This window comes from Tenrec ecaudatus, chromosome 7 (assembly GCF_050624435.1).
Source record: "Tenrec ecaudatus isolate mTenEca1 chromosome 7, mTenEca1.hap1, whole genome shotgun sequence".
Classification (NCBI taxonomy): Eukaryota; Metazoa; Chordata; class Mammalia; order Afrosoricida; family Tenrecidae; genus Tenrec; species Tenrec ecaudatus.
This window is the reverse complement of record NC_134536.1, coordinates 15,720,198-15,747,284: the sequence shown is the minus strand read 5'-3', so window position 1 is coordinate 15,747,284 and position 27,087 is coordinate 15,720,198. Positions and strand designations below refer to the sequence as shown.

The 27,087-nt window shown below is 44.9% G+C and overlaps 1 protein-coding gene across 4 annotated transcripts in view; it reads right to left on the bottom strand.

Annotated features, from left to right (window-relative positions):
- LOC142453242 (nesprin-1-like) overlaps positions 1–27,087 on the bottom strand; it is a 190,129-nt gene that overhangs the window by 98,977 nt on the left and 64,065 nt on the right. For all 4 annotated transcript variants that reach the window (XM_075554360.1, XM_075554362.1, XM_075554363.1 and 1 more), the window contains 13 exons: positions 25,485–25,616; positions 24,754–24,950; positions 23,532–23,664; positions 22,254–22,436; positions 20,731–20,880; positions 18,808–18,984; positions 16,216–16,371; positions 12,050–12,205; positions 10,000–10,170; positions 5,821–5,954; positions 5,241–5,445; positions 1,872–2,054; positions 554–700 (listed from right to left, as the gene is read on the bottom strand). In XM_075554360.1, coding sequence (XP_075410475.1) covers positions 554–700; positions 1,872–2,054; positions 5,241–5,445; positions 5,821–5,954; positions 10,000–10,170; positions 12,050–12,205; positions 16,216–16,371; positions 18,808–18,984; positions 20,731–20,880; positions 22,254–22,436; positions 23,532–23,664; positions 24,754–24,950; positions 25,485–25,616 — 2,124 coding nt within the window. The remainder of the gene's footprint in view (positions 1–553; positions 701–1,871; positions 2,055–5,240; positions 5,446–5,820; positions 5,955–9,999; positions 10,171–12,049; positions 12,206–16,215; positions 16,372–18,807; positions 18,985–20,730; positions 20,881–22,253; positions 22,437–23,531; positions 23,665–24,753; positions 24,951–25,484; positions 25,617–27,087) is intronic.

Here is a 27,087-nt window from a genome sequence, read left to right as displayed (position 1 = left end):
CTTGGGTATTTTCAGCAGTAATAACGGTAATAAAAAACAAGCCCCGTATGGAGGTAGGAGAGAGGCAGATTAAACCAGACTTCAGCGGCCATACTGACCTTCATCACAAGAGCAAGGACAACCCAATCAGAGTTTTCCATGGGGTGGGGAAGAAGATGATAAAATTCACACACCAACTGTACTGTGTTATTTTCTTTAGCTAATGTTTGAGATAGTTCATAATTCAGTAAACTGTTTAAAAAGAAAACAAAAAAATCATAGGGATCCCTGGGGGAAGACACATCAACACTCTAGTGTGAGCTAGAACAGAAAGAGAGATGGAGAAGCAGGTTCAAGATCGCATTTGGCAGCAATTGGTTGTTCGAACCAGTGGGGAGACAAGAGGTATGGCTGGAAGAGATGTGAGGTGGTTCTCCGGGCTCAGTCCTGGTGAGGAGCTCTAGATGAGCTGCCAGCAGACAGTTAGTCACTGTGCTAAGTCAGGAGTTTTGAGTTTCCCTCAGGCTTGCGGCGAGAAGATAGAAACTATGGTGTTACAATCGGATGCATTTACCTTAAGCTCTTCCATTCTTTCCTGGATAGTGGAGAGGTCCGAGGAGTGGCTGGGGTCCTGTCCCTGCAGGGTTTCTTCAGCTTCCACTGTCCAGGCCTCCAATCCTTCCAAACTCTTGGCGAAAGTTTCGTAATCAAGAACTCCGGCCTTTTGTTCCACAGAGGAAAATGGTTACTTAGAGACTTAGTCAAAAGGCCAGGGCTGTTAGAATTATTTTTTATGTTCTTTTATCTCTCTTTTTAAAATGTGTCTCCCTGATATCAATTTCAGCCTTTTAATTAGTCCAGAGCTCATGTAAGTAAAGCATACTATTCATTAAACCCTTGAAAATCAACATTTAGTTTTTAACTTCCCAGAACCTTGTGAAGTAGATGCACATAGAATTTTGGGGACAATTATAAAGCTTTCAGGAGGCAAGGATTCTCGCGTGAAGTGGATACTGTTACTGAATGAGGGTCACAGCACTTTAGGAATTTAAGGTTATTTCTGGCATCGGCCTTGGGAGGTTGGTGTAGTTTTGTCTACAGATGAAGAGCTATTGTATATAATCAGGGTTTTCAAATATACAAACATAAAATATATCTTGTATTTGCAAATACAGATGCTCAAGCTGCAGCAAATGCCAGATGATCAGCCTGGACCGAACCTGCGCCTTTAAGAAATTACGAAAGGCTGATTTTTGACCTCAGCAATTTTAGCTATGTTGGCTTAGGCATGCATGTAAGATAACAGAGCTTTACTTTAAACACTGCAATATAACTTGGTAGTGCAGGCAAGGCTCAGATAGGAATGACATATTTTCAGACTTAGGAGGGGAAGTATATTTGTAATTTCATAGTATATATTATTTACTTAGGTAGATAAAAGATTAAAAATCAGGTATGTTTTGCATAGACGGCTGTTGCTGCTGAATTGATTTCCACTTCACTCCTAAGTGCCTCAGCAGGACAAAGTAGAATGACCCCATCAGGTTCCCAAAGCTCAAAAAAATTTTTTCTCTTTAGACTATTCTGATCCTTGCTCAAATGTAAATCATATAAACATGAATATCAACATTAAGGTCACATAGTGTTTATCAACTGAACGTAGTCTACCAGGTGCCGTGGAAGCATATATTGGCTTAGGGACTAAATTGTGTTGGTGAGGGCAGTTCCACTGGTTCTTTTAAGACTTTCACATTAGTTTATTTACTTACTTAAAAAATCCTCTGCGCCTGAAGGAAGCATTATGTCAATGGTGGAAACATCTCTTCCTGTGTGTACGCCCAAGCATTATCGTGCACCCGGTTTTTTAACACCTACTAAATATGAGCCTGTACCTGTAGCGTTGTCTGCTGCTTGCAGAGAGCTTGCTCGAGGCCGCCTACGTGCTGACTCAAGGAGAGTTGATCAGATTGAATGGCTGATGCAGCAGAAGCATCCACTTGTTGCTTGAGTTGTTCTCCCAGCTCATGGAGAACAAAAAGAGAGTCCTTCACGGTCCCTAGACCTCTGAGGAGCTCCTAAACAAAATGGAAACGTGGTGAGTGCACTTCTTAACATCAACGGTGGGCAGCAAAAGGCCAAACATCTAGAAGGCTTCGGATCTTATTTGCCAAGTGATTATACAAAATAATCTTCACTTGAAGATAATGTGCTTGAGAATGGACGACTGCTCCCCTTCAGCTCTGAAAGGGCCACAGACTACCCAGAGGACTTAGGTCTTTGACTCCAACTTCAAAGCTGCTGAGATCCAACTGCGAAAAAATGACTGGAAAAAAATGTATTCTTCTTTTAACACCAGACAAAGATACTTGTCCCGGTTGCCCATGGGCCTCCTTAGCTTCTCCCGGGACACTGGGCACAGGAAGGAGAAAATGTGAGGAAATCTTAGTCCATAGATGTTTTTCCTCTTTGCAGCCTTGTGAAAAATATTATTCTTCTCAACTAAAGAATGAAGGCTTCCCAATCATGGAAGTCAAAAGCATTAATGGTTATATGGCGGAATTCCCTTGGCTTAAAATCAGCTGTTAACCTAATTCAAAGACACAATCCCTCTTTCTCTTGTTGCTTTCAGAGAGTAAGATACCAGTCATCCAGCAGACAGACCCATAGTAGTCACCCAATCATACAAAAAGCAGTACACACCAGGTATAGCTTGAAGACACAGAACAGGGTGCTATGTGTACCACTGGAGCCTAAACTTGAGACAAACTCTTCTCCTGAATAGTGTGTATGTGCACGCACATATCTTTAAATAGAAATATCCACCTAGGAGGGGGTACCCAAGAAAACTGGGAAATGCTCCACTGGGTGGAGCTTTCATAGTATGTATTTTTCCTACTAGGCAAGCATTGGGCAACTCCTGAGCTAGTGCACCTAGTGGCATCGCCTGGGAAGGTTCTTTCTGGTCACAGTGAGTGTTTTGTAAAAGCAGTTTCACTCATTTTTTGTGATGGCCAAATTAAGAGAACAGCACACAGCTGTGAAATTTTGCTAACTGCTCAGGAAAAGTGTCGCAGAAACTGTTGTGATGTTGAACACAGCTTACGAGGCCAGCGCTATGAGAAAAACTCAAGTGTACAAGTGATTTTCTCATTTTAGAAAAGGTGAAATGTCAATTGATGACAGTCCTTGCTCTGGGTGTCTGTCATCTTCCCAAACGGACAAAAATGTCAACTTGTAGTACATTTGGAGTTTGTTCCACCAGATCGGACTGTTAATTAAGCTTTCTATTTAGAGATTCTGAAAAGATTGTGTAACAGTTTGCCACAAAAAGGGCTTGATTTGTGGCAGACGGGGGACTGGTTTTGCTAGCACAACAATGCACCTGCTCACATAGCCATCTCAGTGAGCCAGTTTTTGGAAAAAAAACAAAACACCATCATGCCTCTCTTACCCCACACACCTCACTTCCCTCATCTGGCTCAGTTCCACTTCTTTTTATTTCCACTAATGAAGAGGGACATGAAAGGACAGCAATTTGACAGTGTAGAAAAGGTGAAGAAAAAAAACGAGGGAGGTACTCTCAGCCATCAAAGAGATGAGTTTGAAAAATGTTTACAAGAATGGAATTGCAGATTTGACAAATGTATTACGTGTAGTGGAGAGTACTTTGAAGGTGATAAGGTTGTTGTGTAAAAAAATTAAATACATAGCTTTGGGAGGAAAATCCAGTGTATGATTTTGATTGTAAGAAAGCAAACAGTTCATGGGAATATGCAGAGACGCACACATACACCAGAAAAAAAAGAACATTATTTTGGTGCCCCTGTCTCTTCATGTCACTGGTACTCAAGTTACAGCACACTGCTCTGTTCTTTTTTTTCCTATTTAATATTATTACCGTCTACGTGAAGAATGAGTTTATTATTAGTATCTTCTGTATATGCAAGAAGCCTTCAAAAAGTTGTTGGAAAAACTCCATTATTTTTTCATTTCCTTTTTCCATCAACCTGCTGAAGCCCCTTCTTGTGGCCGCACAACAGGACCTACCTCCCACAGTGGGGACATGGAGACCCGACCCCCCTGCCCCCCACTCCTGGCAGTTTGAATGACACAACATCGTCATTGGTTTTGTAGGGCATCTCTAGCTTCAGTTTTGTTGGGACAGCCCTTCTCTGCTCAAAAATGAAAACCCAATGGAATATCCCTGAGTCCAGTTTCCGTCTACAATGACACAATCTGACTCATGGCGACCATTTGTGTCTCAGAGGTTTTCAATGGCTGAGTGTGGGGGGGGGCAGTAGATTGCCACGTCTTTCCTCTGAGACACTAGGGTGAATTTGAACCTCCAGCCTCTCGGTAAGCAGTCTAATACATTAGCAGTCACACCAGCCAGGCACGTTCTTTCTACGATGGAGAGAGGACAGCTGATTGATGACAAAGGGTCTGGAGAGAGCCCTGTTGCTGGTGACTGACACCGAAGACACAGCCAGCGAAGCTTAAGCAGTGGGTCTGTTTGCGTATTTGGGTTCTATGTGAAGGATAAGACAAGGCTTGAAGTCGGTTACTGGTTGCTAAAATGAAAAGGAAACATATTCAAAAGCTATTAAGATGAAATATATCTATTAATCAGGAGACCTGCTGGTGCTGAAGTTAAAGTGCTTTGCCACCAAACATAAAGTCAGTGGTTCCAACCCACCAGCAACGCTCCAGCGGACAGGCGTGGGCTGTCAGCGTCAATAGAACTTAGTCATGGATACTCTAAGGGGGCAGTTCTACGATAGCCTATCGGGACACTATGACTCCATGTTGACTTGATGGCAGTAAGGTTGGTTTTGTGGTTTTACATCAATAAGACAGGAGAGAGAGGCTGTTTTCTACCAAATGGGCAATGCCTTCAACCCTGGATTCTCAAAAGATCACAGAATCATTCCTACCATGGTCATTTTTTTTATCGTGACCATCTCAGGCCAAACGATAACCTGAATCTTTCACGTGCGCTCCATTGGGGAGCGTGGGAACTCAACTCTCTAAAAATGAGCCATGGAGAGGGTCCTCTTTGATTGGATCCAAGTACAACTGTATTCGAGAACCAACCAGGCCCTTAGATAGTTAAAACTTCTCTCTCCTCTCCTGCCTTCTCTCTCTCTCATAACTGTTTCACACACTGAGATACACCCAAAGCTGGCACACGTCTCCACCGGCCCGATGTGCATGTGACGTGTGAGAAAGGCAGGTTAGAGAGACACAGTTCCTGAACATACGTTGCAGTCTTGAATCCACACGGCGACTTCTTCATCCCCAATGTCCTTGTTGGTGGCGGCCTTCAGCAGCTCATTGCTTCGACTTTCCTGCTGCTGAATGGTGGACGCACACTGTTGGGAATAGTCCTTGTACCTTTGCCAGAGCTGAAGCAGGGCCTTGCTGGAGTGGAGCTGCTCACCTATCTCTTCCAGCAAGTGGTTCCATCTGGAAGCAAGAGTCAATATCATGAGCGGGCCACCCTTCTCCCCAAATGGGGCAGTCGACTATCTCACTTCTCAGGACTGTGCATCATCGGCACATGAAAGGGGGACAGGGATGGAACACTGAGAAGTGGTCATCACAATCTGACAGATCCAGGGCCGATGGTGGGGATGCGGGCAAAGTTTGGCAGCAAAACAGATCCGATTTCTTTCTATGTAGCTTCCCTCATGCTTACTTATCCTCAAACTCACTTCCTGACAATTGAAACATTCATAGACTAGACTCAGATTACATGACAGGCAGTTCGGATTACATCCTCCTTTGTAAGGAGGCTGCGGTACAAATAACTCACAACAGTAAAACGCGCATCTCCCATACCTCATATTGACCTCCTTCAGCGTGTTGCTAAGGGTTTCTGTCACAGGTGGGTGACACTCTTTTAAGAGTTGGTTGGTGACAGAGTCAAACTTCTGTAAGCTCGTCTCTTGTTTCTCTAGATCATCCTGAAGGCTCTGTCCAAGGAGAACATACGAGAAATTATGTCATCTGATTTTCATGGCCATTACCAAGTATAAAGTCACAGGTCTTTTCATAAATAAGTGCATGCAACACGTATATGATGCGCAGATTTGCCTCAGTGCTTTGTTAAGTTTTCTATCAATGTGTCTTCTCTTTTTAGGATTTTGTCTTTCTAGATGGAAGAAGGGATTCTTCGCTGGAAAAGGCAGGGGCAAGGTTTCACTGGGTTGTATTCAAGGTCATCAAGAGCTGGTGCTGACTCCCCAGCAAGCCCCAACCACCATTGCCTGGTGGTGGTACTGGGGGTGTTCTTGCCCCTTCCCCAGTAGGGGTCCACGGTCAAGGCATGTGTACAAGCTGCCAGACTCTGACAAGGCACAACAATTAGAGCACAATGTTTAGGCCCTGTAGCATGAACTGAAAGGTTGATCAGCCAAGCACATCCTGCAGTTGCACAGGAGGGAGACCTACGAAATCTGTTCCTGTCAAGATGACAGCCTGGGAGCCCCTACAGGGCAGTTCTCTGGTTACCTGGGGTGGGTGGAAGTCAACATCAAGGGCCCCCGACAGCAACAACAGCATTGCATTCATACACACCTAGAGTCTTTCTATCATAAACTGCTGATAAGCACATCTTAATAAGCCAGAGCTTGAGGACTTGTTCTGAGCAGCATATCTAGGTACCATCTCTAGGTATGTTTTTCTTGCAAAGAATGGTGACACAGGACAGAGTCTTCTGACCAAGAGCCAGGGAGGGGCCTGGGAGAAAAATGCTTCCTTAGAAAGAGCGCTGGGTTGAGAGACTCAGTTCTTAGTAGACCTCGAAAAAAGGGTTCTGGCAGCACAAACTCAGTGCTGTGTCTGATTGCCTCAAATCAAACTATTTGAGGAAAAAAGAAATCCTTCGCCTTTTCTTGCATTTGTTAAGACAGTGCTTTCGGGTGTTGAACGTGGGGCATATTAAAAAGTACTTTTAAGGTCTTCAGAATTATGATGTCATTTTTCTTTTTCTGTTTCCCAAGTAAACTTGGCTTAGGTTTTAAAAACAACCATTTAAAATTTAGAAAAACGATATACGCACATTTCATCCACCCCCACCCCCACCCTCACCCACCTTCCATCAAACTCATTTCTTTAAGAAAACAGCTGGAAAGAAAATCCACAACATGAAATTGGACTTGTGGATGGGGTGTGAGAAAATGCATGCTGGGTTACTCCTGGCATGCAGTCCCTCAAAGCTTACTGTCGCCCCTGCCCTACCTGCCCACGCCACTGTGCTACGGAGTCAAAGAAGACAGAGCAGTGACAGGTGGGGTCGGGGTGGGGGAAGGCACGGACCAGGCATTCAGGGGCGAGGGCAGGGCAGTAGGTGGCAGCTACTTTGAGAGAAGTGCCCTGAGCTCTGCGAAAACAGCCCCAGAATCATTCCAGGGGAGAGAAGTGAGCAAGGGTGTGGGGAAACCAAACACGATGTGGGCACAGGAAAGACGGCTCTGTGCCCCCATTGTCAGTGAGGGGCCCTCGCAAACAACGGCTTCAGAGCTTAGACAAAGTTTACCCATTTTGGCTATTTTTCATAGTTTTCTTTTTAATCCTTTAGAACGTACTTGGAGCAGCAAGATCAAAAGAGAAAAAGAAGATGTAAAAGGGAGCAACAGTGGACACTATCGGGGCAGATTTCCATGGGTTCCCAAACTTAAAAAAAAAAAAATCCGTGTCCCCCTGGCAATTAAAGACATTTGTACTCTAGCCCACAATCCAGGATAAAGTGTAGATCCTGGATCGTTCCTGAAACAACCCCCCTCCCACACACATACACCTCCAAATAGCAGGAAATAACACCCACGTTGGGAAACACTGAAACGTACAGTGAAAAACAACAACAAACTCACTGTCAGCAAGTCAATGCCAGCTCATAGTGACCTTATAGGATCGGGCAGAACTGTTCCTGTGAGCTTATGCCACTGTAACTCCTTACAGGACTAGAAAGCCTCATCTGTCTCCTGAAGATCGGCGGGTGGTTTTGAACTGCTGACCCTGTGGTTAGCAGACCAATGAGTGGCCACTAGACAGCCAGGGCTCCTGGTATGTACAGCAGTCTTCTTCTCTTACCCACAGAAGATAAGTCCTTATACCCACCCTGTAGATGCCAGAACTCTTGGGTAATAGGAGCCCTACATGGATGATGCTTTTTTTTCTGATACAGTCAACGCTCTGTGTCCCCAGGTTACAAGCATCTGTGGGTTTAACCAATCACAGACTGGCATATTCAGAAAACCAAACTAAACCAATTACATGGCCAACATAGTCCCTCAACAGCTAAGAGGGGTCATAAAGTGCTATTGAGAGAGCACGGACATGGCACTAACCATTATCAGGCTAAAGCACAGGAACAATTGTGAAGACGGTGCAGGATCAGGCAGCGTTTCCCTGGGTTGGACACAGGGTCACTATGAGCTGGGACTGACTCAATGACACCTAATAGTAGCAGCAGAAGGTGTCATAAGTAATCTAGAGATGATTTACAGGACCTCTGGTGGTGTAGTGGCCTACACACTGACCTGGCAATCCAAGGTAAGAGGTTCGAGCCTACCAGTCGCCATGTGGGAGAAAGATGAGACTGTCTGACCCCATAAAGATTAAAAGTCTCAAAATCCAGGGCAGTTCTACCCTGGATTGCTATAAGTCAGGACTGACTCTATGGCCATGAGTAGGGTTGCTATAAGTCAGAACTGACTCCATGGCCATGAGTTTGTTTGTTTGTTTCTTTGTTTGTTGATGATTTAAATTATAAGGGAGGATGTGTATAGGTTATATGCCAACACTCTGACCTTTTCTAGAGCCCTGGAAATGCAGTTATTACAAAGTGGTCTGCTAACTTCCAGGTCAGCAATTCAAAAGCACCCAGTCACTCTATAGGAGCAAGAAGAGGCTTTCTACTCCCACGAGGAGCTGGAAATCCACAGGGGCAGTCCACCTATAGGGTCGCTAATTAGCTGGACTTTCTCGATGATGGTGAGGTGTTCCCTACTAGGCCAGATCCCAAGGACATGACATTTTAAATAAAGGACTTGAGAATTTGCAGAGTTGAATATCTGTGGATTTCAGTGTGAGTAGATAGTGTAGGAAAAGCCAATCACCCACAGATACTGAGAGATGATTTTACACGCATAACTATGATAAAGTTTAATTTATAAATGAGGCACAGAGAGAGACCAACACTAATGATAATAGAAGTGAACAGTTATTAAATAAAGGGAGGGTCACTGGAACACAAGCACTGTGATACTAGGAAAATCAATCTGATAGCCAATTGGCTCAGTGACTAATGGGAAGGTAACTGTGGAAAGGCTGGACCAGAGGGTGACTCTCATCCCAGGTTGGATGGAGCAGGCGCCACGATGGCATGAGATACGGTCCTATTACTCAGAGTGGCATCAACTGTGTATTCTGGCATTTTCCATTGAAGATTTTTGGCTCATGGTTGACCACAGGCAAACCGCAGATAAGGAGGAAGGCAACAATAAAAGCGCTTTATAAAATACATTTTTTGTATTTAAGAGAATCTTAATAATCTTTTCGTTTTATACCAGCTAAGCAAAACGCCTGTGCCCACAGGCGAAGTGGAACTGAGTATCAAGTAGAGCAGGCCAGCTAAAATCATACTCGCCTTTGTTTTCTGGTGCCAACATATTTCTATTTCGAGCTGCCTTTCTGAGTCACGTGGTGAAACCCCACTCCTGTACTGGGCGTGAGCCTGGAGAACTCCGGCAGGTGAGCAGCTGCCGTAGGTAAGGGCTGCATGCCCCAGCCGCCTGCCTGGCTGCCTGCCCTATGCACACATTGGACACCAGCTTCAGTGAGAGCCATCCCCTGGGGTCTTGGGGAGGACCCCAAGCAGATAAAGGGGGTCAGCTGCCACTAAATCTAAACAGCATATGGCCCTATTTCCCCAGACAGGATGGGGTTGGCACTTTCTCAGTGTTGGCTTTCTTTCAATGGAAAGAATGCTATGGACGAGTGACATTCATTTCTTACCTGCAGGCTCTCTACTTGAACCTTCACGGCTTCCAGGGAGCCAGTCAGCAGGCGCAATCGGGAGAGGGAGTATCTGGCCTCCATGAGGTAGCTGTTGATCTTGTCAAAGGCCACTTTGTGATCATTCCACTGGTCCAGCACTGACATCAGCAGCATCTTTAACTGACCAGCCTTTTCAGAAAGACAATGGTCCATAAGCACAAAATAGACAGAATGACTCCATACCCAAGGGGTGGGCGCACTGAACCTCACCAGGTGTAATAAATAGATAAAAGACTTGAAAGATAAAATGTGGTAACTGCACAATGCATGTCCATCTTACTTGCAAACTCAAATACTTAAAGCGATGTGTGGATATGGGCATCCAAGGGAAAAGACGGCAATACAGTTAAAATCTCAGGATCTCTGTTGAGGAAATCTGTTGAATGGATGCTTTAAGTGTATCTAGGACAGTAGCTCTTATATCAGCTCGATGAGGTCGGTATAATCATTACCATATATACTCGTGAATAAGCTGAGTTTTTGTCAGCACATTTTTAATGCAGTTTTTGTGGTAAAATTAGGTGCCATGGCTGATAATCAGGTCGGCTTATACTCGAGTATGTACGGTACCTTTGTTTTACAGGTGAAGAAACTAACAGACGTTATGAGAATTAACCACAATCAAACGATTAGAATGAAAAAGGTGTACAGTCCATCTACCTAGATTGGTCCCAGGATACAAAATGATTCATATCTGTGTATACACACAGAGCATACTGATGTCAATATATGTACCTTTGCATGATACTTAGGATTGTGAGTCAGAGTGACTTTCCTAGCAGTGGGTTTGAGAGATTAGATATGAATATATTTAAATGCATGTAAAAGCGAGGGATTGAGCAAGTGAACAGAGAAGAGAGTGGGTTAGAGAGATGCCAGGGCACAAGGAGATCTCACGGAGGCAGGAGGCAGACACTGAAGAGACAGGGCCTTTCTCCAGAGCTGACAGACAAGCTTCCCCTAGAACCAAGGCCCTGAATTCAAACTCCCAGTCTCCTCAACGGTGGGCATATACATGTCTTTTTTGTCAGTGACAGGGTAACATTCAGTAATATTTCAGTACTATTCGTTGATGGTGACCGAGACATGCCTACCAGATTAATACGTGTCATAAAAAAAGGCAAGTTGGAGAAGGGTGTTGGATCCTCTCCCTGTTCGGAATGGAGAGTTAATGAGGTTTGCTGAGACACTGGTTGTGCTATGTGAAAGAAGGAAGGGAGTTAAGAGTGACTGTGACGTGTGCCGGACAGTCAAGCAGCTAGAAAGATGGAGCTGTCGTTAGCTGAGATGACAGAAGGTGTAGGTTAGTGGAGGAAGACTAAGAGTTAGTTTTGATCTTGGAAATTTCAGTTGTCATGCCGATGGAGAAATGTAATGGTTGGATAGAAATATCTTATCTCACGGACTGTACAAATGCTATCATGAGCGGCCAGTCTCTGGAGAAGGACATCATGCTTGGTAGAGAGTCAGCAGACCAGAGGAAGGTCCTGAACCAGATGGGCTGGCACAGGGACTGCAGCGATGGGCTCCAACATAGCAGCACTTGGGAGGATGGCACAGCACTTGGCGGTTTCATGCCATTGTACGAAAACAGCCATTATGAGTGGGAATGGACTCCATGGCTCTTAATAAGAACCGCAGTGACTGACTGTCTCTTTCTCTCCCTGTCCCTCACCATGGCCCTGTCTTGACCTAGAGTTCAGGAGAAAAGGCCCAACTGGGGGTCTGCAGTGGAGAGTTGTCTGTGCCTAGATGGTATTGATCACCGTGAGCATGGAGAAAGTGAAGGAACGATAATAAAGTTTACTTCATAGCAGACTCTAGAAGTTAGAGCTGTTGCTATTGTTATCCTTCAGAGGTACATAAAATAGATTTAACAGTATAAAGAGTTGACGCATAGACTTGATAATTACCTGCTCAGAAATGCTAATGAAGCCCAAACTTAGAGTTGTATGTAAGCTACCCAACATGGCCTTGGTTGGCATCCACCCAGCATAAGCAACATTACCTTGTGGTCCAGATCTGCCCAGGTCTGGGCAAGCTCCCGCAGCGTGCACCTGACACCACCGGTCACTTCTTCTTGCTTGTTCTGAATCAAAGCAAATCCATTCTGTTCAATGGTCTCTACGTCTTTTTCTTTTGCTTTAATCAAATCTTCCAGATCCTGAAAGGTTTTAAAAAATGTTGCTGGTCATTTAAAATGGTTCATTTATGGGGCTCTGTGGGGGTACAGTGAAAGTACGTCCTGGGGGTCCCACTGCCCAAACATCTGTTATTAGCCCAGGTCACTTCCAAAATGACTCTCAGAAGAGGGTCTTCACGGTGTTATTATTTTGGACAATAAAATAATAATTTTTAAAAACCTTAAGATGTGTTATTTTGTTTTATTCTTGTGAGAAACTGGCTGAACCCTAAAATGTAAACGTTGATTATCTGTAAGATAAAGACATGGAAATATGTTTGTTTTTCTTTCTCCCCGGAGTTACAAGGAGAGAAAGTATGTTGGAAGTGGTAGCATGTTTTGCATTATCTTTTTCTTCAAGGATTAAATCTGTTCATGTGAATTGCTCAGAAAACATACAAAACGGGAGATGTTTTGAGCTAATACTGAGGTAAATCTATGTCATAATCCAAACGTGCATCTTAATAACATCTGAAACTGAACATTTCATCCAGGTAGGCTGATTTCGCTATCCACACTGTATAACCGGATGAGTAGTCATTCAAGTCACATAGCTGACTGGGGCCACAGAGCTGGTGGTGTCTGACAAGGGACCCAAGCCTCTGAGGTTACTGACTTCCAGTAATTGTTATTATGAAGTAATTATTAATGAGATCATTCTGCTTTTAATATTCTCTCATGTCCACCCTATAATTCAGCCCATACTTTGACAGCTTTGATAATTATCCAGAAGGAATACAGTTATTACTGGGTTAGAGGTCTTTTATTCTATATAGAAAGTGTCATTAAATGAGTTATTCAAGGATTTTTCAATTTATTTATCAAAAGGTTTTTAAAAACGATGAATTACCTTCTCAATGACTTTAGGGTGAGTCAAATATTTGACCTCTGAACATGAAATGTGCCCTTGCTGACCCACAGCTATTACCTTCAGAGAATGACATGACCCACAGAATCCATTTCTTAAAAACACACGTCTAAAGTGCTCTACATAGTGATATTTGCATACGTGCAAAGCCTGGGTGGGACACAGGATTAAAATCCACCTTCGGTACCAAAGGTGTGTGTTTCTCTCCCTTTCAATAAGAATTAAACAGTGACTCCGTCTCTGATCAGTGAAAAGAAAAGTCAAACAGAATTTTGCCATACTAAATCATTACCAACTTGGGTCAATTCATCCACCTCAGCTTTTGTGTTGGTTTAAACGCATAAATCACCCCGAAAAGACTGGGAAAATATGCAAACTTTGTATCAAACCCAGCTTGCGTCCTGTCACTGACTTAAGCAAGCTGGCTTGAATTTCACATTTCGGCCCAGGGAGCCATTTCTCACAAAGGAGAGTACATTTTATAGAGGTCCGTGGTGGTACCAAATGGAAGCTGCCGGCTGCGCTGTGGGGATCTGCAGGCAGTTCCCTGAAATATCCTGGTGGGCTCCTTTCCTTGGTGCCTTTTACTCGGCACACATGGCTTTTCACTTGGCAAGGCTTTACCAAAATAAAAAACCCAATGGCCATTAATATGGCCGGTGCCCTGGAGAGGATCCTGACTCCCGGCGACCTCACTTGTGACAGAGTAGAACAGCTTCGTGGTCTTTCTTGGCTGTCGGATTTATGGAAACGGATCACTGGGCTTTGTTCAAACTGCCAACATTCAGGTTATTCGTCAGCGCTCGGACCATTTGGAAATCCCAGGGAAACCCACTGCGACTGCTGATCATGCATCAGCACACCGACTCCTAGCACAGCCCAGGCGTGTTGATCCCAGCACAGTGTCCTTTAAAACACGCGGACGGAGCCCTGGTCGTGCCAAGGGCCCAGCACTGGACTGCTAACCAGAAGCTTTATAGTTCAAAGGTACCCAGTGTATGTGCTCTGTGGGACCAAACACGGCAAACTGCTTCCAGGAAGGTTACAGCCCGGGAAACTGAGCAGCGATGTGCTGCAGTCGACCCAAGGACACCCAACAACAACAAGGACCTAGCCAGCTCCTGACACTGCCTGACCTGTTTCTCTGCTAGACCAAACGTGGGTCCTACACGTAGACAAACTTGGCCGCACTTCTGCTGTATTTCCTAGCTAGCAGTGTGTGCTTTGTTAAATAGAAGAGAGGGACGGAAGAACAGATGGAATGTAAAGACGTAAAGAAAAGAAAATACATAGCCAGAGGAAAAGGGAAAGGAAAGAGCATAGACGGAGTCACAGCAAGGCCTGATTTCGGTTTTCCCAAAGCCAAGCTGAGCACAGCACCGTCATGACGAAGTGCACATCTTGCTGAAGACAACACTGGAACGTATCTTTACATTTCATGGGAAATCTTTTAATTTAGGAACTTGTCAGGAGGTCTGCTTTCTCAGCCTTTAAAAAAAAAGAAAGAGATGCTGGCTTCTTGGCTATTTATAGAATTTATTGGCCTTAATTAGAAATAGAACAGACATCTGGAAAGTTGGTAACCCTATTACTCTAGTGGACCCTGTTCTGTGCTCTGTAGTCTTTTGCACATTCATTTTCCGAGGAGAGGCTTTTTTGTCTTTTCCTCCAAGGTATTTCTCTAAGCAGCGTTGTTTCCTTGTCATTTTTATGTACCTCAAAACTGTAGTCCATCAGCTAAGAGATCCAGCCCAAACAACGTCCATCTGTCCTTTTCTGGGCTTAAAAACTGTGATTGGGAAATTCAGTGTGTCTCTCTTCACATTTGCACCCCCAGGAGAAATGAGAGAGAGAGAGAGCGCGTGCGCACAGGATGAGGAAATCATTGCTTAAAGCCTTTGATTTTGAAATGTAGACTCTACAACACAAGATTTGGGGAGGGGAGCTGCCTGTAGAACTGCCTCACGATTGCATGGGTTCTTGAGACAGTCACAGTTAATCTGTAACATGTTGCCTATGACTCAGTTATTTAAATTTTTACCACAGCATTATCTGTAATCCCTCTCATTTCCTAATTTATGTATCCCCCAGAATGCTTGGTGCAGGCTTCTGTGATTGGAAAACCTCCAGAGCCAGGTGGCTCCACCTGAACCCTGACCCTCACATCCATGGTGAACCAAGAAGACTCCAGGAGGATCCCAATGCGGAACAAAAGAACGGAACACTGCCCCCCAACAAAGCCCCCGCCCTTAGGCTATGGACCAGAGGGCAAGCAAGCTTCTTCTAGAACTTACTCCAACTCGGGAAGCTCAGAGGAGAGCTGAGCAATCTACACTCTCCGCAACAGTCAGTAAACCAAAGGCTCTGCGGTGAAGTTGATTCCAACTGACAGCCACCCTCTACTGCCCCCTGGGGTTTCAGAGGTTGCAAATCTTTGCTGGGGGAGGCAGGCCCACCTTGTCCCCTTGGCTAGTGGGCTTAAACCGCTAACTTTCTGGTTAGCAGCCCAATGTGTAAGCCACAATGCCACCAGTTATAAGCAGACATACGGCACCCAAAAAAGCAAATATTGAATGTGGACATTGTTTCTCTATTAGAACAAAAAAAAACAACCACATTATTAAAGATAATTGAGGACATGTGATTTTTGATTGAGCCTTAAATAGGAATTATTATTAAAGTTTTAGTGGTGATATCAGAGCATGTGACATTTAGAGATGTATCTTAGAGTATATAGGAATAGAATGATGCGATGTCTGGGGTTTCTATAAAAACGTTATGGATAAAAAGAATTCAACCAAACTGTGCAAACCTTGAGAAGCACTAAATCCTGTGACTAATATAAAGGGGTCCTCTCTACTTACCAATGCTCTTGAAAATCTTCACAAATTCCAAACTCAAAAACACAGGTGAAAAAAATATAAGATTTTAAAAGCTCTCTATATGTGCAAACCCAGGGAAACTTGGCCTCAAACACACATCTAACACCTCCAAAATCGAATTCTCCCATCAAGGTCTGGAAATCCCCACTCCCTCCCAGCCCCCACCACCCCTCCCCCTCCCACGTACCACATCCTGTGAATGTGTGAAATTGATTGTGTGTGTCCGCCCCCAGCCACGGTACCTGACACTCTTTTATTGCGTTCTGAACTGAAGCCTGATCTCCAATTTGCTGTTGTTGGTTTAGTCGCTTCTCCTGGGTGTCAAACCAAGTTTTCAAACTTTGCACATTGTTTTCATAATCTGACCAAGACTCCAAAAGGCCTTCCAGCAACTGGACCTAGACAAGCAGAACGAAGGGGCATTTGCAACTGTATTTGAAAATCAAATCATTCACAGGCAAATTACTCTAGCCAATATTTTCTCTAAATACAGTAATTTTATATTGTGGTAAATTGTGTGGAATAATACATTTGCTATTTTAGCCACTTTCAAGCAATGGCATTGACCATGCTGCACAACTATCATCAGTATTCCATTTCACATGGTTTAGACCGTCCCTAAGCCGAAACTCAGTGCCCATCATTCTCTCCTAACCTCCATCCACCCGCAGATGCTGGTAAACATCAGCACATTTCTGTCCTTATGCATTTGTCCATTCCAAGTACTTCATATATGCGGGGTCAAATAGCATTTGTCCTAGCGTCTGACTGATTGCACCCAGCATGTATTCAAGGCTCGTCCAGGTTGTGGAACAAGTCAGGATGTCATTTCTCTCTATGACTGAGTAGTAGTCTACACTATTTGAATGTTTACCCCAATTAAAGCAAAACAAAAAGAAATTAAAAACAAATATACACCCTTCCATCGAGTCAATTCTGACTCACAGTAACTCGTAGGACAGGGTAGAACTGCCTCTGTGGGATTTTGAGACGGTAAATCTTTCTGGGAGCAGAAAGCCTCATCTTTATCCTGTGGCTCAGCTGATGGCTTATGGGTGCTCATCAAGTGCTTAGCAGCCTAATGCATAACCCACTACCCCACCAGAATACAGTCCTTGGACTATGAAGGGTCTTCCAAAAAGTACGTGGACCAAGGGGGCTGATATCAAGGAGTTCAAGACAAAAGAAAATGTTGTGAAACTGATTGTGGTAGCAATTGTACAATACTGTTGGATGTATTTAAACTATGGAATGGTATGGTAGTTGTGAGAGCTTCCAATAAAATGATTTAAATAAAAACTAGGGGCACTAAAATAAACATTCTTTTTTTATAACTTGTCTGAACAACATCTAGTTGGAGACACAAAAAGGATAAGACATACATTTGAAAAGAGGCCCCTATGAGAGCAACATGAATTCGGTTAAAAGGAAGCAGGGACAAACATTAAGTTCATATTGAAGCTTGGGAGACTGGTGCTTTCCTAAAAGTTCATGGGAACACTGCTCGCAAGAAATGAGCAGCACACAGATGGGTAACTCATTTTAAAAAGGGAAAAGGCAATGCGGGGAAATGAAGCCCACTGTGGCAGACCGGGCACATCGGTTTGCAAGGAGAAGAATCAATCTTGTTTGGGCTCTCATTGAAGAGGTCTGACGATTAAGAGCAGAAACAACAGCCAACCATAAACATCACAATGGGTCTGCTGTGCACAATTCTGACTGAAAAATTAAAGTAAAGCAACTTTTCAGCTCGGTGGGGGCCAAAACTGTTGTCTCCAAATCAGTTGCAGACAAAAGCAAAGCTTTCCATGGAAATTTTAAACAAGATCCTGAAGCATGTCTCAGAAGAACTATAGAAAATGAAGCACAGTTTTTTAAGTACCATCGATCGAAATAGAAGACAAAGCACAAAGTAATGGGCACCAGGAGATGGAGATGGATGAGTCAAGAAGACAGGTCCTGGCAACACGTTTTTGACTGCTCAGGCATTCTGCTTGTTGACTTTCTGTGGGCCTAAAAGTGGTAACACCTGTTGGTTATATAAGTATTGATTATCTGTCCATTATATGAAAGTTAACCAAAGCTTTAGCGGAAAAATGCTCAGGAAAGGGTCACCAGAGAGTCTTTCTCCGCCATCACAAGGCTCCTGCTTCCTCTGATCAAATTAGAAATTTTATGAGAATTTCAACGTGAAATCATTGGGCATCCAATTTACAGTCCTGATTTGCCTACGTCTGGCCTCTTAGTGTTTCCTAATCTTAAAAAAAAAAAATCCAAAATCTCCAGAGGGCTCCCATTTTCCTCCGCTAATAACGTAAAGCAGACGGCACTGATAGCCTGAATATGGCCTACATGGCTGGCAGTACTGCTTACAACTGTTTCCTGACCTCGGTGGAGCTTATGGTGAGAGATGACATTCTTATTTTTAGTGTTATCTTTTAATCTCATTTTTTCCTACCAACTTTCAGAAGTGTCTTCATATATGGTAAACACAAAATTGAATTTTACAAAGCATAAACCAATGACCACTCTTGGTAATCAGAGGCTGAACTTGAGTAAACCTGGAGAAAAGGTCAAATAGACTACGAGGTACTTGTTAAAATGCGGAGTAACATGCAATCTATAGAGTAGTGGGGCATCATCATCGGCATGATTCACAGGGCTACAGCCAGAGAGATGCTCCTTGGGTAGCATCCTCAGAAGAATCCAGGACCCAGATGGCTGTGCCCCTCATTGAATGAGCTTTGTCTTCATCGGGACATGCCACATACCAGACTGCTCCCGTTCTCCGTATCTTCGTGTACCTGGAGGCAGCAGTAGGCCACTTGGCTTACCTTTTCAGTTACTAGACTCTGCAGGATTTGCCAACTTTTATTCATGGCACCAAGTTGCTCCGCAAAATCAGTCTTATCGCTGCGCTTACTTTCCACATCTTGACTGCTGATCTGAAGCACGGACTGGTTCACAAAGTCCACTGTCAATTGTTTGCAGTTAATGTCTATCTTAAAGCCCTACAGAAGGAGAACACGGAGAGAAGCCAAAGGCACACATGTTATCAGATGTTTGAAAACCTTAAGTAACCTCCCATAGTAACGTATCACAACCATGATGGAGTCCGAATGGCACAGCCATGATATTGTCATGGTTATTTTCAGTTCCTGTGTGTGTATGTGGTGTGTGTGGGGGTGTGTGGTGTGTGTGGTGTGTGTGTGGTGTTTGTGTGTGTCGGGGGGGTGTATTTACAGATATGAGCCTCTGTGTGCAACAGAGAGAAACCCGGCCTGGTTCTGCGCCACACGTGCACACACACGCACACACACACACACCACACACCACACACACACCACATCCATCACACACCACACACACACACCACAGACCACACACACACCACATACACCCCCCCCACACACACATACACCACACACACCACACACCCCCCCCCACACACACACACCACAGACACCACACACACAGCACACACACACCACAGACACCCCCACACGCACCACACACAAACCACACACATACACCACACACACACACACCACACACACACCACACACACACCTCACACACACACACACACACTGCAAGTCAGGACATGCTTGTCTAATACACAAAAGGTGAGTGACTCAACTTCACTCAGAAGCACCTGAAGGACAGATCTGGTCATCTCTTTCTAAAGCAGCCACAGCCTTGGAGCCCTAGGAAGTCCTTCTACAGTGTCCAGAGTGTCATCCTGAGTTGAAATTAGCACAATTAAGAACATACGTAAAAATTGATGTCTTATGTAAGCTCACATGTGAAATGTAGGATAGCCACTTGGAAAAGTTTACAACCTCAGTATGAGGGCATTGATAATCTGTTTATGATTTCCTAAACGACACAATGTTTTCTTCAATATCTGTTGCCAATTGTGGGAGTTACATAATCTATTGTCAACCTGAGGAGGGGGTGGAGTCTAGACTGTCAATCACGTCACAGCTTGATGACCTCATTTGGAGGCATGACGGAGATAAATTGCTCACTGGAGGCAGGACACACTCTCTCTGCTTTGTCTTTCTGCGAGTCATCCCTGCTGACAAGGACATGGAGCTCACTGATGGAATCCGAACCTTGGAGCTGGAGGAGCCATGTGGAGACCCTGCCAGCACTGAGTTACTTGCACCACCACTAAATCCACAAGACTTTCCACCCCCTGGCCTGTGATTTCCTGTATTCTGTGTCATTGCGTGTGTTGCATGAGTCTGAGGAGGACTTTATAGACTGGTATCAAACATAGGAGCCAATACTGGGCTTATGTACTTGATCTGGATGGGGTGGGGTGCTTTCTTAATATACAATTACTCTTTGATATAAAGCTCTTTCTTACACACATATGAGTGTCTCTGGATATGTTTCTCTAGTCTGTCCAAACTAACACAGCAACATTGCATGACTTTTCCATGTCTTTATGTAAGTTTTCTTGCCTGTTGGCTTCCTAGGGCTCCAAGGCTGTGGCTGCTTTAGAAAGAGATGACCAGATCTGTCCTTCAGGGTGCTTCTGAGTGAAGTTGAGTCACTCACCTTTTGTGTATTGGACAAGCATGTCGTTACTTGCAGTGTGTGTGTGGTGTGTGTGTGTGTGGTGTGTGTGTGATCCACTAAGTATGGAACATAAACTCCAGGTTCTGATGCTCGTAGTTTCAGTGTTTAGATAGCTTCAACTCAAATGATTTCAAAACATGAATAGCTAACCCTCAAACGTTACTTACCTTGTACTTCTGAAGGTATTCATGAAGGACTTTGTGACCTAAGGCGTTCTTTATATTCTCCTCATCCTTTTGAATGACACTTTCCATCAGGGAAATCCAGCTCATGACTTCAGTTATGGCATGGCGGGAGGGCAGCTTATCCATTTGCAGCTGTCCAAGACAGATCAGAACCAGCTGAAAGCGTTTACAAGAAAATCGCAAACACCCTTTCAGCTCGTATACAATCTCCATATGAATTCCTCTCAATGTGCCCTTAGAGGTGACACCTTCTCAAACAGTTTTGCTATCATAACCGTCCTTGACGCATCAAACTGTCAGGCAAATATTAAACAGCGATAGTCACCTCTTGTTCACTAGACATCCGATACTATAAACATGAACTGATTGCTCAAAACACCAGAAATCAGGAAATATCATTCCTCTCTTACAACTAGTTTTATGAGTTGCCAAGCATTCAACAGATGTATTTCATTAATTATCTTGAAAAATCTCTGTGTATTATGACTCAGGATTGTGAAAAGAAGATTGAAAAATACCACACGACGCTCGACCCTTTTCTAGAGTTTTGGTCCTTTAAAATTTACTCCAAAAGTCTCACCAATTTCCTCCGTCTGTAACTGAAACAGACTTAGAATTCAGACTCTCATTTCATACATTAAACATGTACACAGATCCTTATTGTGAATATGTATTTAGAGGAACAAAAAGCAGTCAATTAACATATTTATAGGTCAGTTCTCTGGGATGTTCAGGGCCTACAGTTGGATGTGCTGTAGTCCCTGCCCACTGGAAATGAAGAGCTGCCGATCAAGAAGGGCCAGCTGGTGCATCGGACCCACAGCTAGGGTACTCGGTATCCAGGGAAGAGTGTCGAGAGAAAGAAAGAGCACACATCTGTGCCTGCCAGGGAGGGAGGCATAATCAGACAACAGGAGCACTGACATTTATTCAGTGCCTGCTGCTCTGTTGGAGGAGCCCTGGTGGCGTTGGGCTGCTCACCAGAAGTTCAGCAGTTCAAAATCACCAGATACTCCATGGAAAAAACACAGAGCTTTTTACTCCTGTAAAGAGTCAGAGTCTTAGAAACCCACGGGGGCAAATCTACCCTCTCCTACAGGGTCGCTATGAGTCAGTATCGACTCGGCAGCCGTGAGTTTGGTTTCGTTTGTTTGGCTGCTCTAGTGTAGGTAAGATAATAGGTCTTTTAAATATATTAGGCTATTAGATCTTCATAATTATTCACTTTATGAGGAATGCATCATTACCTACATTTTATCCAGGAGAAAGTAGGAGCTGAAACAAGAACAGGCAAAAATCTCAAAACACACACACACACATACACACTCACACCATTTGAGCAGGGCACTGTAGAACTGTCCCATTCCTTACAAAACACAGAGGAAGAAAAAGACAGAAGATGCCCAAGACCAAGCTGATTTAAATTTGTGAGCACAAGCCCCCGAGTGCATGTTAACAGCGTTTAAACAGACCACCAGTAGCTAACGCAACGAGGATTTCTGTACCTGGTGGAGCTGCTCCTGTACGACAGGAATCTGTGTCAGCAGCTCCGTCCACTGGCTCTCAATGCGGGACAGCTCCGACCGCAGGGCAGCAGTGTCCACCTTCTTTAGTCGGAGAAGCTGGTTCCCAGTGCTCAGCACAGACGATTTCAAGGAAGACTTGGCCTCCACTTCTTTAGAAAACTCCTGTAGCAATCAGCAAGGCACACATCAGCAGGCTGAAATCATCAGCCCTTTCATTAAAGGCAAGAGATCAGTTCATGACCTGAGCTAATTTTTTCCCCTACATCTCCAGAAATCGTCAGGATTTTGCCTTCTTTGGATCCCCCACCATTGCTCATGCAAGCAGCAGGCAAGGGATCAAAAGGTGTCTTGCATTAGGTAAATCTGCTGCACAAGGACTCTGTAGAGTGTTGGAAAGCAACGATGATACTTTGAGGGCTGAGGTGCACCTGACCCCAGCCATGGTATTTTCCATTTCCTCATACGCATGTGAAAGTTGAATATTGAATAAGGAAGACCAAAGAAGAATGGACACATTTGAACTGTGGTGCTGGACAAGAGGATTTAAAATACCGTGGACTGCTCACAGGACAGGCAACTCTGTGTTGGAAGAAGTATGGCCAGAGCCAAAGCAGCAAGAAAGGGCAGACTTTGTCTGACACACTGTGGACGTGTTGTCAGGAGACAGCAGTCCCTGGAGAAGGACATCATGCTTGGCAAGGTGAAGGGACAGAGGAAAAGAGCAAGGCCCTCAAGGAGATGGATGGACACCAGGGCGGCAACCATGGGCTCAAGCGTGGAAACAACTGCACGGCCAGGCAGTGGACCATTCGGTGGAGGTCAGGGTTACTGTGGTTTGGAAGTGACTCATTGGACCCTAACAACAACAACAACAACAACAACAACACATCTCAGGGATGGGGAGAGACACTGAACATTGTAGAGAGAAACAAAAGGACCCCGATGAATCCACACATGAAATCCATTCCTTATGAATTACTTTCCTGTCGAGTAGGTGACCCTGCCATTTTGAAGAATAATAACTTTTAATTATTATTAGTTGGGCTTTAGCACATACATCAATCCATATTTTAATCATGTCACGTAGAATTGTATAATTACTGAACACACGTGAAAGAGTTATACCACTGACAAATCCTTGGCAGCTTACTTTAGGAAGTCTGTCCACCCATCGCTTATTTCCGTTCACTTTTGCAGGAGTCTGGACTTTGCATTAACAATGAAATAGCATCGGACGCTGTTGTTTCTTAGGCTTACCAGGAAAGCATTCAGATGGTCACGGACCATTTCCAGTTCTTGCGGGACTGTCACAGATTGCTGGGACCAATATTCGAGCCTGTCTTTTGTAGATTGCAACCAGTGGATCATAGCTGCAGAGTCAGTCCGGTATCTGTCAACACACCAATGGGCCGATGAAGCAAGTACCCAGGCGCTGTCTCTGAAAACCCACACCACTGCTGATGCCGACGGTGGTTTTAAAAGGAGAAAAGGCAGATTTGGGGGGAAAATGTGCTGGGTCGCCACCCCAAGAGTCTCTTCTCCTAATGTTGACATCTTAAGGAAGTCAGTCTCTCCGGGTCTTAGCTTTCCGGTCTCTATACTAGGAGTCTCGGTAGAGTTATGAGTTATGTGTTGGTCTGCTCTCTGCAAGGTCAATAGTTCGAAACCACCAGCCACTCCTCGGGAGAAAGACAAGCATTCCTACTCCTGTGAATTGTTAGAATCTTCACAACCCACAAGGGCAGCCCCACCCTGTCCGATAGGGTCTCTAGGAGTCAGAATTGACTCGGTGCAGTGAGTTTTGTTTTGCTTTTTATCTCTATACCGAATAACTAAATTTAAAAAAAAAACACCTTTCTCCAATTCTATTACATGGAAGTGACTTTGAAAAAAAAAACAAAGGATGGGAGGGCCATGATGATTACAAAGGTGCTCTGAAATACAGAGGACATGGGCACAGAGCTTTCTGTTATATAAAAATCAACTCTCTTGGAGACTTCCTGTTACCCTTGACTTTCTCATTCTTTGAAATCTACATGTTCACATGCCATGAATAGGCCAGGAGCCCTGGTCATGTAAGAGTTAAGAGCTCCTCAAAGATGTGAACCCACCAGGAGGCACTGATGGAGAATAGACCAGTTGATCTTCTCCCGTTAAGATCACAGCCAAGGAAACCCTGTGAGTCAGTGCTACTGTGCACATGGGACTGCTGAGTCCAAGTCAACTCAACAGGCATCCCACAAAATAACAAGGCAGGAGAAAAAGAAAGATAGTTACATGGTGCACCTGCTTCCCTGTCCACTTTTAGCTACATCTGAACTGGAAGGTACCAGAACCTAACTAGGCTTTTGTTTTTATCACTTTCCCAAAGTATCCGGTACGCTGCGTGCAGAAACATCTCTTTTCAAACCTGTACCTACTGACTGATAGATCCTCTGTAGCACCAACCTAACAGTGGGCAACTAGGTCATAAGTCTACCTGGTCCAGTGTTTCAATATCGTCTCCAGTCTGTGCAGCTCCTTGGCCACTTTGCTGGTATTAGCCAGCCAGTGTTCTCCCAGGTGCGTGAGCTGGCTTTCCAGTGCTGAGCAGCTAATGGAGAGCAGAAGCCGCTTCCCATCATCCAGGACCTGACACAGTTTTGGCTGGTGTTCATTGAGGCTGGACTTCAAATGCTGAAACAATTGGAAAAAATCCAGTTAGAAGTTTGTAGAGGCCCATTTTTCCTCCCTAAGAGTATAATGTCCGAATCTCTATTCAAAAGCAAACTTCTCAGTACCAGGGAAGATGTCGAGATGCTGCCTCGTGATATAGATTGCTTGCACTCTCTCTCCCTCACTTCCATTTATCTAGTTTTTAAAAGTGCAGTACGCTTTAGGTGCATTTAAAATGATCAGATGACAATTATTTCGAGATGATTGCAACAATTAGCCTAAACTATGGAAAATGATTTGATGGGAAGTCCAACTTTCAGAAGGAGCTCTCGGTTCAATCGGAAGCAGAAGCGTAGTCTGGTGTGAACTCGGTGCACCAGGCTCTCCACATCGTCCCTCATTTGTGAATTCCAACAGTTACCAACCACTCCAAAAAATCAAAGCGCATAATAAAATACGTCATCAGGAGCTGGGTTAGATGCCGCGAAGACAAGCAGAAAATTCCATTGAGAAAGAGAGCAACAGGGATACCGGGATGCCTGGTCGTGGACTGACCTGGTAGAGTGTGATCCGGTCGATGAGCCGGTCCTCGCTCTCTTCCACCAAGCCCACGCTTGGGATGCTGTTCTCCACCACCTCCAGCTGTCTGCTGAGTTCCCGATGGTCTTCGCCCAGCCGGGTCCACGTCTAGGAAGCCAATGTTGGAAGGTGAGCAAAAATGACCTTGCCAGGGGATGAGATTCCTCTCCACGTGACTTTCATTTCTACCTCTGCGCACAGAGCTTCATCCTGTGCCTTAGCAAGAAACGGCTGTGACATGCATCTCTAAACCGGAGGCTTACAATGCCAACGTGGGAATTACGGAGCAGGTGCCTGAATCCCCATGCCAACAGCCTAGCCAGGGTGATGGCATATCAAGGAAAGGTACCTGCTCCTACAAGATAAAATTGTCCCCAAAATGATAGCCCTGTGGGAAATGCCATGTCTGTGGGACCCTGGCGGGTAGCTAGCTGAGCTCCTCTTGGTCGCAGGCAGAAACTCTATACAACAGTGTAACTATGACCTCTGGGCAGTTGTGGTAAGGCTGGTAATATGGAGTGGGGAACAAGGTGCAAGGGAGAGAGACTGTGATCCCCGAAACCGGTGGAAATCAAGAATGAGAAAAACAGGAGCAGTTTAAGGCAAGTTGCAGGATTACTTCATGGGGACAGGTAGTGACTGCTCTATCCATGACGCCTGAGGTTGTCACGGGCTTTCAAAGATCACCAGGAAGCCCCTCCTGTGCACTTCTACTTGTGAGGGCTCCAGGCAAGTCTGACTCTGGGGAGAGCCCCACAAATGTCTTCCATCATCCCCCTAGGTATTAAGTATTTCCAGCGTTGCTGTAACTACTCGCCCACGCCCACCCCTGCCATTGTCGTGGGTACACAGCCACACAGTGCGCACACAGACAAACCCCTCTCTGTTCCAGGAACACTCCGTTTACAAACGCAGGCGGTGGGCTGCAGCTAGACGCAACCCTGCTCTCGTGGGTGGGTCTGGGGCCTTCGTTTCAGACGGCATCACCCCTGGGTCTCATGATCGACCACCCTTCACATCTAATGCTAGCCTACTGAACCGTGTGTCTTTCTGTGAACTAACTTGCCAGGTTGCGTTACGGGTCTGTGGCCTTGGCCTGTTACCCCACATGACAGCACGGGCTTCTGTGGACAGTCAGGGCACATCAGCCTTTGGGTTCCCGGAGCCTTGTTTCCTATCCAAAGAGTGGGGCACAGTGGGTTAAACATGGCGCTACTTACTGGAAAGGGAGCTACCCAAACTAGCCACTCCGTCTTGGAGACTCTGGGGAGTAGCTCCACTCTGCCCACAGGGTCACTGCGAGTCGGAGCCACCGCAAGGGGCGTGAGTGGGGTGTTTTGTTTGTTTGTGTAGTGCATGCCTACGCGTGTGAAAGTTTGACTGAATACGGAAGACCGAAGAAGAACGGATGCATTTGAGTTGGGTGCTGGTGAAGTACACTGAAAGGATCATGGACTGCTACAAGGACAAAGAGATCTTGGAAGGAGGACAGCCAGGGGGCTCCTTGGAGACAAAGATACAGGGCCTTCATTTTACATGCTTCGGACTTGTTGGCAGGAGCAACCAGTCCCTGGGGAAG